General features: G+C 47.9%; 1 protein-coding gene across 5 annotated transcripts in view; it reads right to left on the bottom strand.

The window, feature by feature from the left end:
- The window catches only part of LOC103300583 (cytochrome c oxidase assembly protein COX18, mitochondrial), a 102,810-nt gene that overhangs the window by 74,121 nt on the left and 15,335 nt on the right, over positions 1-13,354 (bottom strand). For 2 of the 5 annotated variants that reach the window (XM_054728448.1, XM_054728452.1), the window contains exon 6: positions 1,111-2,725. The exons of 1 other annotated variant lie outside the window; for it this stretch is intronic. In XM_054728448.1, the coding sequence (XP_054584423.1) occupies positions 2,540-2,725 (186 nt within the window). In that variant the 3' untranslated portion in view covers positions 1,111-2,539. Of the gene's footprint in view, positions 1-1,110; positions 2,726-3,919; positions 4,111-6,730; positions 6,891-13,354 lie in introns of those variants that run through there. 2 more of the 5 variants (XR_008558611.1, XM_054728459.1) reach the window with 2 other exon arrangements.

Raw genomic sequence — 13,354 nt, 5'->3', positions numbered from 1 at the left:
TGTGCTTTTCATAAGATATGATATTTCACCGAAACCAGTTTGGCTCAGTGGATAGAACGTCGGCCTGCAGACCCAAGGGTCCCAGGTTCGATTCCGGTCAAGGGCATGTACCTTGGTTATGGGCACATCCCCAGTAGGGAGTGTGCAGGAGGCAGCTGATCGATGTTTCTCTCTCATTGATGTTTCTGACTCTCTATCCCTCTCCCTTCCTCTCTGTAAAAAATCAATAAAATATATTAAAAAAAATAAATTTAAAAAATAAGATATGATATTTCTTTATTTTTCTTTTTATCCTCACCTGAGGATATGTTTCCATTGATTTTTTCCCCTTCTCTCTGATTCCAGGCTAAGCTCCTTCCCAAGCCTACAGCCTCTGCCCTAGGCTTTAGGCTTGGGAAGGGGGTACCCCCATCCCCCAAGCCTAAAGCCTCCGCGGGATGGCCAGCTGGGAGTGACCTGGGTGCCAAGGAGGTCCCCAGGGCCCAAGTATGTATGCAAATTAACTGCCATCTTTATTGGGTTAATTTGCATACTCACTCTGATTGGCTGTGGGCATAGCGGAGGTACGGTCAATTTACATGTTTCTCTATTATTAGGAAAGATGGTTACTGAGCAGTGCATTCTGGGGAACATGGGGAAGCAGCTCTATGACTCAGAGACCAGGGACTTGACAGAAAGCTGGGAGGTCCGGTCTCACTCAGCAGAGGACGGGCCTTGGATCATGGGCGAGGCCTGGACTGTGTTTAGGTCTGAGCCTCCCTCCTCCAGGCACCATTGCTCAGTGGCCTCCCGCACACAACCCGACCTGGGTTCAAACCCACAACCTTTCAATGTACAGGACGAAGCTCCAACCAACAGAGCCCCCTGGCCAGGGCAATTATTCTTGGCTTTTATTTTTTTAATTTTCTTTTATTTTTTTACTCTTTTTATTAAATCTTTATTGTTGAATGGTTTACATAGGTTCCCTTTCCCCCATTAACCTTTTCCAGCCTACTACCACCCCCCGGCCCTCACCACCCCATTGTCTGTGTCCAGGGGTGATGCATATATGCACACAGGCCATTGGTTGATCTCTTCCCACCCACCAACCCTCCCCCACCTTCCCTCTGAGGTTCCACAGTCTGTTCATGCGTCTGTGTCTCTGGGTCTATTTTTGTTCATCAGTGTATTTGGCTCATTAGGTGTTAAAAGTGCTCTGCTTGTGATCACTTGGGTTTTCTAAAGATGCATTCATATCACGTACAAATCTTTTTTCTTTTCCCAAATGTACTTGTGGACACATTGGGAATATAGATACCAGAAATAGAAGTCTGTGAATAAGTTGGGAATAGGATGCTTTCTTTCGTGACATTGTGTACATGATCCTATGCTCCTACTGTGTTGAAAACACCAAATACTGTGGCTGCAGGGAGGTGCTCTTTGCAACTCATCCACATAGAACCATAGCCTCCCTCTCCACCAGCCGCAGCTCCTAGGACAGACACATGCACCCTTCAGCAGAGGTGGGGGCACTTGGCCACCTCCGCAGGCTTGCCCCGTCATCACCCAGTGGGGCCCACCTTCTGCCTATCACCCTCTTGTTCCTACTCCCAGACCTTTCCACGCAATTCCTCTCACCCAGCCCCCTCCTGCCTCCCATCATGTCCAGAGCCCCAGGTGCTGTCCCTGCGAGGTGTGTGACACTCCCTACCGGACCGTTTCATCTTATTCTTCCATGGAGTATAGTGTTTCTTCTACCTCGTTAATTTGGTTTGAATCTGAATGGAAATGGCTCCATCTTCTATTCCTTTTGTGTCCTTTCCACCCCTAAGTTAATGTCATGTTCTAAGTATATGGCTATGAGATGTCTCTGTGACTGAGCTGGGAAACCTTTCACGTTTCTCTTTCTTTTTCTTTCATCTCAGGATAACTGAGCTCTGCTGTTTGTGTGGGACCAAAGGCCCTGGGAATACAATGCTGAGCCCTCTGAAATCATTTTATTCTTTATTGTATTATTTGATTCCTGGGGTTGAATTAAACATGAAAACAGAAGAAAATATACCCTTAGATATGCAATCTGAGTTATTACCCAGAGATTTCTGCGGGAGCTGACACTGAGGCATGAGACACATGTATTTGTTGGTCAGTTTCCTCAACTATGGAATGAAGATTGAACCTGCCCCTTGGATCCTTTGGAGGTTGGATATGATGCTTCCAGAGGCATTAACTGGCAGCTGGGAGAGTAAAATCAGAAGTCAAAAAACACTTGTTTCCTTTACCCGGACAGAGTTAGAAAATATCATAACACCAGGAAGAGCTATGCCTGTGGGAGGAGGTACAGGGAATAGGGGCTTCCCCCTTGCTCCTGCCCCGCCCTCCCTCCCTCCATCCCTGCAATGGCCCAGCCGCCTGGCTCGGCCCCTCCCCCATCAAGGAACCACTCAACTCAGGCTCTGGCCCTGCCCATCCTGCAGGGAGGAGCATGCACAGTTTTTTGCAGACATGGAAGCAGCTGTGGAGTAGGGAGGTAGTGGTTTTTCCCAAGGAGGGTGTTTGTGCTTTAAAGCTGATGTTCTCCGTCCATCTCCAAGCAGTGAAGGCTGAGGGTCGCTGCAGGCACTGAAGTCCTTGTTGAAGTCTCTGCTCGGGAGCCTCTCACAGCGATGAGTCCTCGTTCCGGGAGGCTGCGCAGTGGAGGTGCCACGTTCCTTTCAGAAGAAACTGAGGATTGATTGGAGCCTATCGGCTGGGAAAAGGGACCAGGAAGTCAGCCTTATGCCCACTTACCAGTACCCAGTCCCACTCCACTGACACCCAGCCTGGTCCCCTTTGGTTCTCCGTTGGTCATCCAGAGATGGGAGCCTACGGGTGAGGGACCTAGAGGTGCTCCATGCACTTCCTGGTGTTTGGTCTTCCGTTCGGTCATTTTGGATGTTACGGACGCTAGCCTTTTATAATGTAGACAAATTGTCATACTGAGAAGTCAGAAGAAAGATAGGCAGTCAGGGACTGGACCACAGGATAGGGGGAGAAGTAGAACCAGGAAACCCAGCTAGGTTAAATTACTAAGGCAACCCAGTTGGGTGGGAAAGGGTGCGACTGAGCTTTAAAATGTATGGATGTTGCTCTAGCTGGTTTAGTTCAGTGGACAGAGCATCGGCCTGCAGACTGAAGGATCTCAGGTTCGATTCCAATGTAGGTCAAATATCCGGATTGTGGCTTGATCCCCAGTAGGGGGTATACAGGAGGCAGCAGATCAGTGATTCTCTCTCATCATTGATGTTTCTTTCTCTCCCTCTCCCTTCCTCTCTGAAATTAATTAAAAAATACTTTAAAAATAATAAAAATAAAATGTATGGGAGAAACCAAGATGGCAGCATAGGTAAACACCTAAACTGCTGCCTTGCACAACAATTTCAAAACTACAACTAAAAGACAAAACGGACATCATCCAAAACCACAGGAAGGCTGGCTGAGTGGAAATTCTACAACTAGGAGGAAAGAGAAAAGCACACTGAGACTCACAGGAGCTGCAGAAGGCAGAAGTACGGAGGCAAGCGCGTGGAGAGGGCTTGCAACTGAGTACGCTGCTGGCTTTCTCTACCTGGAGGGAGACAAAAGCTCCCGACTGCTCTGAACTCCAGTTCCGGGCGAGACTCTGGTGACCCAGACTCATACAGGGAGAAACTGGACTGTCTGGCAATGGGCGGAACTCGAGGGCGGCTTTCTCTGAGGTGCTTGCAGCAATTACCGTGGGACACTGAGAACCAGGGGCCTCTTAGGGCAGGGCTGATGGGAAGCAATCTCTGTTTGCTCCACCCTGAGATCCCGCCCCACAAAGCCAGTGCTGCTTGCTCCGCCCTGAGACTCAGCCCCATCCAAGCTGAGCACAGAAGATTTTGCATATTGAATGGCCTGGTCCTTTGAATTTTAAACTTACCTAACAAACTGCAGCTGAGTCAGTGAGACCCAGAACATCCAAAAGAAAGCCCAAGGCTCCACAGAAGCTTCCACTGCTTCACAGCTGGGCCTCATCTGGGCACCTCCAGAACCCAAACAAAGAAGAGGAATCTGCAGATCTCTCTGCAGCTCCTGCTAGGTGGCCTCAGGCAGAGGCTAAATTGGCACCTCCTTGGAGATACAAGAGCCAGTGTACCCAGGGGTCAGAGTAGGACCATCCAGATTACAACTCCTCAGATCCATAAGGGACACACTCAAGGGGCAGACTCAGTGAGCACCAAAGCCCCACTGAAGCAAGTCTTGTCTCATAAGGGTGTCTCCAGCACAGTTCTCCCATCGTAGACACAGCTGATCCTCACAGCCAATTGGCCTGGAGGTCAATTCCCCCCAGTGATACCAACAATAATCAAGGCTTAACTACAAGACTGTGCACACAGCCCACAAAGGGGCGCACCAAGAGTGTCCACCTCAGATAACTGGGGAGGCTGAGCCACTGGGCCCTATAGGACACCTAGCACACAAAGCCACTCCATCAACTCAGGGAAGCAGCCAAAATGTGGAGACAAAAAAACAGGTCACAAATGAAAGAAACGGAGGAAAGCAAACAACTGGATATAGAGTTCAAAACCACGGTTATAAGGTTTGTGCAAGAATTTCCTAGAAAAGGCCGATAAATTTAGCGAGACCCTTGAGGATATGAAAAAGAACCAACTGTAAATTAAGCATACACTGACAGAAATAAAAAATAATATACAGAGATCCAACAGCAGACTAGAGGATCGCAAGAATCACGTCAAAGATTTGAAACACAAAGAAGCAAAAAACACCCAACCAGAAAAGCAAAAAGAAAAAAGAATCCAAAAATATGAAGATAGTGTAAGGAGCCTCTGGGACAACTTCAAGCATACCAACATCAGAATTATGGGGGTGCCAGAAGAAGAGAGAGAGCAAGATACTGAAAACCTATTTGAAGAAATAATGACCAAAATCTTCCCCCACCTGGTGAAAGAAATAGACTTACAAGTGCAGGAAGCACACAGAACCCCAAACAAAAGGAATCCAAAGAGGACCACACCAAGACACATCATAATTAAAATGCCAAGAGCAAAAGACAAAGAGAGAATATTAAAAGCAGCAAGAGAAAAACAGTTAGTTACCTACAAGGGAGCACCCATACGATTGTCAGCTGATTTCTCAACAGAAACTATGCAGGCCAGACGGGAGTGGCAAGAAATATTCAAAGTGATGAATAGCAAGAACCTACAACCAAGATTACTCTACCCAGCAAAGCTATCATTCAGAACTGAAGGGCAGATAAAGAGCTTCACAGTTAAGAAAAAGCTAAAGGAGTTCATCACTGCCAAACCAGTATTATATGAAATGCTGAAAGGTATTCTTTAAGAAGAGGAAGAAGAAGAAAAAGGTAAAGATAAAAATTATGATCAACAAATACATATCTATCAACAAGTGAATCTAAAAATCAAGTGAATAAAAAATCTGATGAACAGAATAAACTGGTGAATAGAATCAGGGGCATAGAAAGGGAGTGGACTGACAATTCTCAGGGGGGGGAGGGGTGTGGGGGGTGCGGGAGAGACTGGACAAAAATCGTACACCTATAGATGAGGACAATGGGGGAGTGGGTAAGGGCAGAGGGTGGTGGGGTGGGAACCGGGTAGAGGGGAGCTATGGGGGGAAAAAAGAGGAACAATTGTAATAATTTGAACAATTAAGATTTATTTTTAAAAAATATATGGATGTTGCTAAGACAGGAAGCTTGCAGACCAATTTGAACAGAAGTTAGCAAGCATGTTTCACCCCTACCTCTCTCACACACACTCACACTCATTGTAATTTCACTTATCACCCTTTCTTAATATTTTTGGGGGGTCTTCATTCCTGCTGCTTTAGGGGCTTAATCTGATATTGAAGCAATTTAAAAGGTGATTCTTTTTTTTAAAAAAAAAGTGATTCTTGGGATCCTCAGAGGAGGAAATTATGGGGATATATGGGTGATTGAAGTATTGGTGCAAAATAGAGAAGCTACTGAGGTCTATTTGGGCACTAATGCTTCCCCCCCATAAACTACAATTTCCCCAGTGTGGTCTAGAAGGACTGGCTGAACCTCTTCTGAGAGGTGTGGGTTTGGACTTCAGCTCCTGAGTGCTTTTAAAGCTCTCGAGTGCTTCTCCCCGTTTGGTTTTCTCTTCAAGGTCCTTTATGTAGTTTATAGCCTCTCCTGGGTTAGCTGTGAGGAGGCAATCAAGGATTTTTACTTTCTTCTGTAAAGACACATCTTCCCACCTATGACATTTGGTCAGGATAGGCCTGTTCAGGTCTTCTCTCACAATTGTTCCAAGGAAAACGAATTTTGGGTCAATTCCAGGTAAACCAGTTCCATCTCTTAACAGAATTCTGAAATCAGGTGTCACAATGGCTCCAAGGAAAACTAATTTTGGGTCAATTCCAGGTAAACCAGTTCCATCTCTTAACAGAATTCTGAAATTGGGTGTCACAATGGCATGATATACACTGATCCAGGAGTGAGTCTCCATTCCTGACTCTAGGGCTGAGACACACCCATAAAACAATGAACCCTGTCCACAGGCAAAAATAAGACCCACGGGGGAAAAAATTCCCTTTTCAGCAAGGGAGAAGGTACAAACAAGTAGACTATGCCTCCCCCTAAAAAGACAAAAGGTTTTATGAACTCTGCGGAGCCCAGGACTGAACTCTGCCAGGAGTCCCTCAACAGCAGAGTTAGAAGAACCTGACAGGGAGTTGTCAAGGGACCTTAACAGCATGTTCTCTGTGCCCATTTAGTACCCACTTTGCCTGACTTCAGGCTCTGGAAGTGCTCCAGATCAGCGGTCGCCAACCGGTGCTCTGCGGACCACTGGTGGTCTGTGATGTTTGAGAGGATGGCGACCGCTGCTCCAGATGGTGACAAACTGTTGGGGAAATAAGATCAAATATCACAGACTCAGAATTTCTGAAATACTAGTGGCCCCGTGCATGAAATTCGTGCACATTAAAAGGGAATTAGAGGAAATATTTTAATATTGCTATTTGCCCTTTATAATAGAAGTGTCAGAGATGAAAGGAAATTAGTAAAATGTATATGAAAATAATACATAAATTTATTAATAAACAGTAACATAAGAATATAACAACAGAGGCATGATATAAAAACAACAAAAACATGATATTAAAACAACAATGATGCAAACAATGACTGATAAAGTGATTAAACTTATTCTCTAATATCTCCCTGTACACCACATTAAGGGTGAAAACACTTTCAGAATGCTTCACTAATTTCCCTTGTGATGAAGTATTTAGAACTTTAACGTCACATGCTCTTCGAACTTGAGAGAAAGCAACTTATAACTGACCATGTGCAAAAACGGGTTCAGGTAGGACTATTCCTACCCTGTCTAGAGTTTGTCCTTGTGATTTATTAATAGTTATCGCAAATGCTGGCATCATGGGAAACTGTTGTCGAATCAATTTAAATGAGAGGCCAGTGTCAGATGGGGACAAATCAATTCTTGAAATCAGAACAGCCTCTCCCTCGGCAGATCCTGTTAATACTTCAGCTTCGATAATGTTAGGTCGTAATCTTTTGATAATAAATCTGGTACCATTACAAAGACCCTATTTACTATTAAGATTTCTCAACAGCATGATGATTGCTCCCACTTTCAATTTTAATTTATGACACAGCATTCCCGAAGGAATAATACTATTAAGAAATTCGATGGGCCCTAGCCAGTTTGGCTCAGTGGATAGAGCGTCGGTGGGCCTGCAGACTCAAGGGTCCCAGGTTCGATTCCGGTCAAGGGTAAGTATCTTGGTTGCGGGCACATACCCAGTAGGGAGTGTGCAGGAGGCAGCTGATCGATGTTTCTCTCTCATCGATGTTTCTAAATCTCTATCCCTCTCCCTTCCTCTCTGTAAAAAATCAATAAAATTTTAAAAAAAGAAAAAAATTCGATGGGAAAATTTTCCTTTTCAGCATCATCTGTTGAGTCAATGGAATCATCACTCAAATATGCGTGAAAATCTCCACCGAGTATATCCAAAATTTCTTCATTTAATTTTTGAACATGCTCATTTTTTTGGACAAAGAATCGCACGTTTAGATATATTTTTAATATTATCTATATACTATTTCCAAAGGTAGCTTCAATAGATCCATTACAAATCATTTCACAGGGGATTTCAATAATATCCATTCCTAAATGAAAACTGCTATCAAGTTTACCATCTCCAAGTTTTACTAACCATTCACTATAAGCAGAATCCTCTGATCTCATATTTGTTGTAAGAGACAACTTTCTGAAACATCCCCAAACAGTACAGTACTTTAAACTCGTTTGTATTATGGCCGATCGCATAGCATGCGGCACAATACTGAGACACTGTCGAAAATCCACTCCAAGAAGGAGAACTTTTCCACCAAATACAACATTGAAATTAATAATTTCTCTTAGTAATCCGTCTATGGCGTTTTGTAGCATGACTGGATGCCATGGTGCATTCATCAATAATGAGAAGTTGGGCCTTTTTAATAGTTTTAGCAACTTCACTGTTTATATCAAGTCTAGAAATTGAAGTTTCATTTAATGGAATTGTTAATTTATATGGGAATGAAAGGTTCTTCCACTGAGAAGTAAATTTGCAGCAATTCCTGTAGATGCTGTTGGTAAAACAGTACCACCACGACCTCTAATATAATGTATTAAAACTTTATACAGATGTGGGGAGCAGCTACAGTGTTTGGACAGGTTCAAGCCTTGGACTGATGCGAGGGCACAGTCCTCTCATTGCCACGTGCAAGTCTCAGCTTGGAGGGCAGAGCCTTCCCAGCACAATTATAGCTAACAGCTATGATTGTGGGGTTGAACCTATGGTCCGAACACGTGCCTAAGTGATGTGGGCTTGATAGAGTTCAGATGCATGTAATTGAGTAGGATTGAAACCCATGAGAATGTTGTAAACATCTTGATTACGCCCTTACTTTGCCTCGTGGCATCTGCTATAAAATAAAGACACGGCTTGTGGATGCGGCTGATGTCTCTCAGAGAAGCAGCGTCCCACCGAGACCCAGCTTTCATTCTCTTGTCTGTCTTTTCTAAGCCTTTCACCATCTCCACTCAGGGTCAACCTTGGCTGTGCTGGCGCAGCACATACAGATATGCAGGTGAATAGGATTCCTAGCTGGCAGACCCCTAACAGCAAGCTGGCCACTTGTCGATTCCATGAGGAATGGGGCTCCCTCCTCCCTCCTGTCAGGGTCTGGTTTGAAGGCCGGCCATGCCCCCTGCTGGGCCAGACCCAGAGTTCTACCACAATGTGGCCTCCACCTTGGCAACCCAGGACTGACTGCCGCTGGACGCTCCTGGTGCTCCGAGGGTGGGTTCTTCTCTCGGGCCTTAAGGGAAACAGCTTGGGGAGGGTGCAGCCATTGCTAAGGCGACCCAGGACCCAGTGCCTCCACGCTCCGAGGGCCGGTTCCTGCCTCAAACCTCGCCCTGGGCAGGAACAGCTCAGGGAGGCGCAGCCATTGCCAAGACTTCCTTCCGGTTGGTCCAACTTCTGTCATGATGGTGTTACACCCAGGGTTTTTATATAAATAACTAGAGGCCCGGTGCATGAAATTCATGCACGGGGGGGAGGGGGGAGGTATTTGCCTGCAACCAAGGTACATGCCCTTGACCCATGCCCACAGGGTATGTGCCCGCAACCAAGGTACATGCCCTTGACCCGGGACCCTTCAGCCCGCTCTCCGCTGACCTCGTGGTTCTGCCTTGCTTGCTCTGCTCGCTCGTGGGAGCGCCCGTGGCTCCGTCCACAGGAGCCTTGGGGGTCTACATGGCCGGGGGTGCCTCTGACCCGTGTGTCTACTCGCTCGCCCGCTAGGACTCTTCCACAGGAGCCGCAGGGGAGTCCACTGGCCGTAGAAGCCGCTGTGGGCCCGGCTGTGCGGTGTACTCGATGTCCGAGAGCCCTCAGGGCATGTCCTGCTGACAGCTTAGGCCCGCTCCCTGGGGTTCTCTGCTGAGGGGCTTGCCTGCTCCACACCATAGCAATGGGCAAGCTGGGTGCTGCCTGCAGCTGTGTTTGTCTGCTCCCGGATCGCTGCGGCAACAGCCAAGCAGGCCCTGCTGGGTGCTGCCTGCAGGCCCACTTGCCTGTTGTGGGTCGCCGGCAGCTAAGGCCAATCAGGCCCTGCTGTCTGCTGTCAACCTCAGGCAACCCACCCTGAGGTTGCCTGTCCAGCCCTGCCTGGCTCCCCGGGCCCACAGCAGCTGCGGCCGCTGGTGTCTGGCCCTGCCTCCCTCTTTGGCCCTTGAAGCAGCCTCGGTGGCTGCTGACCAAGCCCTCCCCCAGTGCAGGTGCATGGAGGCGGGTCCAGGCGGCAGGGGCGGAGAGACCCCTCAGCGTTCGCGGGTCGGAGCGGTGGCGCCCCCAGACCCGCGAATGCTGATGGGGGTGGGGACGGGTCCGGGCGCTGCTGCCGCCACCGCCACCGCCCCCCTGCCCCGGAGAGACCCCTCAGCGTTGCGGGTCCAGGGGTCGCCACCACCGCCGCCACCGCTCTGACCCGCGAATGCTGAGGATCCGGCCGTTGAGAGGTGCAGGGGGCGCCTCTCAATGGCTGGATAGGCCACCCCGAATCCCGCCCCCCAGCCTCCCACTGCCCAATTGTGGGCGTAGCGGAGTGATGGTTATTTGCATATTACTCTATTATTAGATAGGACTAGGGGCCCGGTGCATGAAATTCCTGCATGGGGGGTGGGGGTGTCCCTCAGACTGGCCTGCATCCTCTCCCATCTGGGACCCCTGTGGGATTGGGCCTACACTGGCAGTCGGACAACCCCCTGACAATCCGGGACTGCTGGCTCCTAACCGCTCACCTGCCTGCCTGCTTGATCGCCCCTAACCACTCTGCCTGCTGGCTGCTTGCCCCCAACTGCACCCCCCTACCAGCCTGCTCACCCCTAACTGGTCCCCGCCAGACTGATCACCCCCAACTGCCCTCCCCTCCTGGCCTGATCACCCCTAACCGCCTCTGCCTTGGCCCCGCCACATGGCTTTGTCCGTAAGGAAATCTGGAAGATCTCATAGTCTAATTAGCATATTAACCTTTTCCTAATATAGACTAGAGGCACGGTGCACGAAATTCGTGCACTGGGGGGGGGGGTGTCCCTCAGCCCAACCTGCACCCTCTCCAATCTGGGACCCCTCGGGGGATGTCCCACTGCCTGTTTAGGCCCGATGCAGGCAGTCAGACATCCCTTTCACTATCCGGAACTGCTGGCTCCCAATTGCTCACCTGCCTGCCTGATTACCCCTACCCGATTCTGCTTGCCAGTCTGATCACCCCCTAACCACTCCCCTGCCAGCCTGATTGATGCCTAACTGTTCCCATGCCGGCCCGATTGTCCCCAAATGCCCTCCCCTGACAGCCCAGTCACCCCCAAATGCCCTCCCCTGCATATTCCCTTTATTAGATAGGGTTTGTTCTTTAACATATTGGACAGTGTACCTGCCGTGGTCTTGACAAACCAGTAAAAATGTAAACCCAAACTAAAAGTGTCATAAAGTAAGCTCCTTAAACAGGAATTTCATGAGACCTTGGAAAGGTGATATCATGGGGTTGTTTCTTCCTTTTTTCCTTCACTTTCTTTTTCTTGATGTTTCATCTTTTGTCCTTTCTTTCTTTTCTCCTTTTATTCCTTTTCTGTCCTCTCTTTCTCTTAACTTTTCTGTTGGTAGAATCGTCAGTACTTGAATGTCTTGCTTCCAGAAGACAGAGGGAAACACACCATCATCTAAAGAAAAAGATGATCTATGTTGGGATCGGTGGTGTTTCTGGTTTTGCTCTTTTCCCGGTTTGATTGTCATTTCTGCCGGCCCAGCATCTTCAGGACTTGTGTGTGGGCACTTGTTATTCATGTCTACAAAACCTCCCTGCCTTGGTGAAAACTGTAGGGGAAAAGGCCTTCCTGGGTGGGCTCAAGCCCGGCCCGAGGTGCTGAGGAACCAGGGTGGGGAGCACTCTGCACCGCCCTTGCAGAGCCAACCTCCGGACCTCGGGGTACTCTCCAGTAATGTAACTGCAATGTCCCCGTTTGCCTTCAGAAATTAGTTGTGTTACTTCTGATGTGAAACCCTACCTCAGACATTTCCTTTGCGGTTTCTAAACATTTTAAACAAAACCTATTTACCTCCCTAACCTGGTCAGAAGTTTCTACCCAATGGGAGAGGTTTGCTGGGCAGCATCGCCCAGATACCTGCCCCCCCATCTCCATTCACTCGGCTGGGGGCAAGGGAAGTTCCAAGGCTATAGGTGTGTGTGTGTGGGGGGGGATCACTCCATGGGGGTGCAGGCCCTTTGGAGGCTGACACCCCAAGCTGCCGCTGGGATGGATGGGAGCTGATGATTGGGGGCGGAGGGGATCGGCGGCGCTGGCGCCTCCCAGTCCATGGTCTGGGTTGAGGCTGGAAGCAGATCGTGCCAGGGGTGCGCACCGCCTCCCAGGCCACTGCCCGGGTTGTGGCTGGGAGCGAATCACGCCAGGTGTGTGTGCTGCCTCCCAGGCCAACAGCCCGGGCCGCATGCTGCCTGCTCTCAGCTGCAGCCTTCCCTGGGACTGTGGGACTTTGGTGGGCCTGAGAGGACTGGGCACCGCCATCTTGTGTCTATGGGCGCTGCCATTTTGTCGCGGAGTGATGGTTAATTTGCATTATTACTTTTATTAGATAGGATAGGATATGACATACTGCCATAATATAACACATCTACTAGTACTCTATGAGAATATGTACATTATTCATGCGATAGGAAGGCATCTAATATATTACATTGTATATGTTGTAAGTAGTAGGAAATACTATTCGTAGCAATATACACCACCCTGTGACTTCCTGATTTGGGAATGGTTCCCCAGTTCTCTGAACATTTCCTGGCCCCTAATGTATTTTTTGTCTGTTATTCAGTGTAACTTTATTTACGGTTTATTGCACATGATTTGAGGTCTTTAATTTCTAACCACCAAAGATTCAAAGGACTATTTTTCCATGAAGTTTAACATTAACATCAGTGAATTCATGTATTCATGTGTTTTTATTGTAAACATCTGAATTATTCACATTGTCATAGATCCTGAACTCATAAGCGTGGACCATGCACAGGCTGGCACCAAGCCAGGAAGCCACTCTGCAAGCAAACAGATACTCTGCATAAGGAGAAAAGTCATAGCACAACATTTAATGTCCAACCTGAGTCACCTCAGAATGTTATATATATTGACTTCTTAATTCATATAGTATTGGGAACTCAACTGCTTGGTTGGTAAAGGTTGACCTGGTTTCAGGAGGATTATTTCTGAAATAATTAAGGAAA

This window comes from Eptesicus fuscus, chromosome 2 (genome assembly GCF_027574615.1).
Source record: "Eptesicus fuscus isolate TK198812 chromosome 2, DD_ASM_mEF_20220401, whole genome shotgun sequence".
Lineage (NCBI taxonomy): Eukaryota > Metazoa > Chordata > Mammalia > Chiroptera > Vespertilionidae > Eptesicus > Eptesicus fuscus.
Note: the sequence above shows the minus strand (reverse complement) of the source record. Positions and strands in the feature narration are given on the sequence as shown.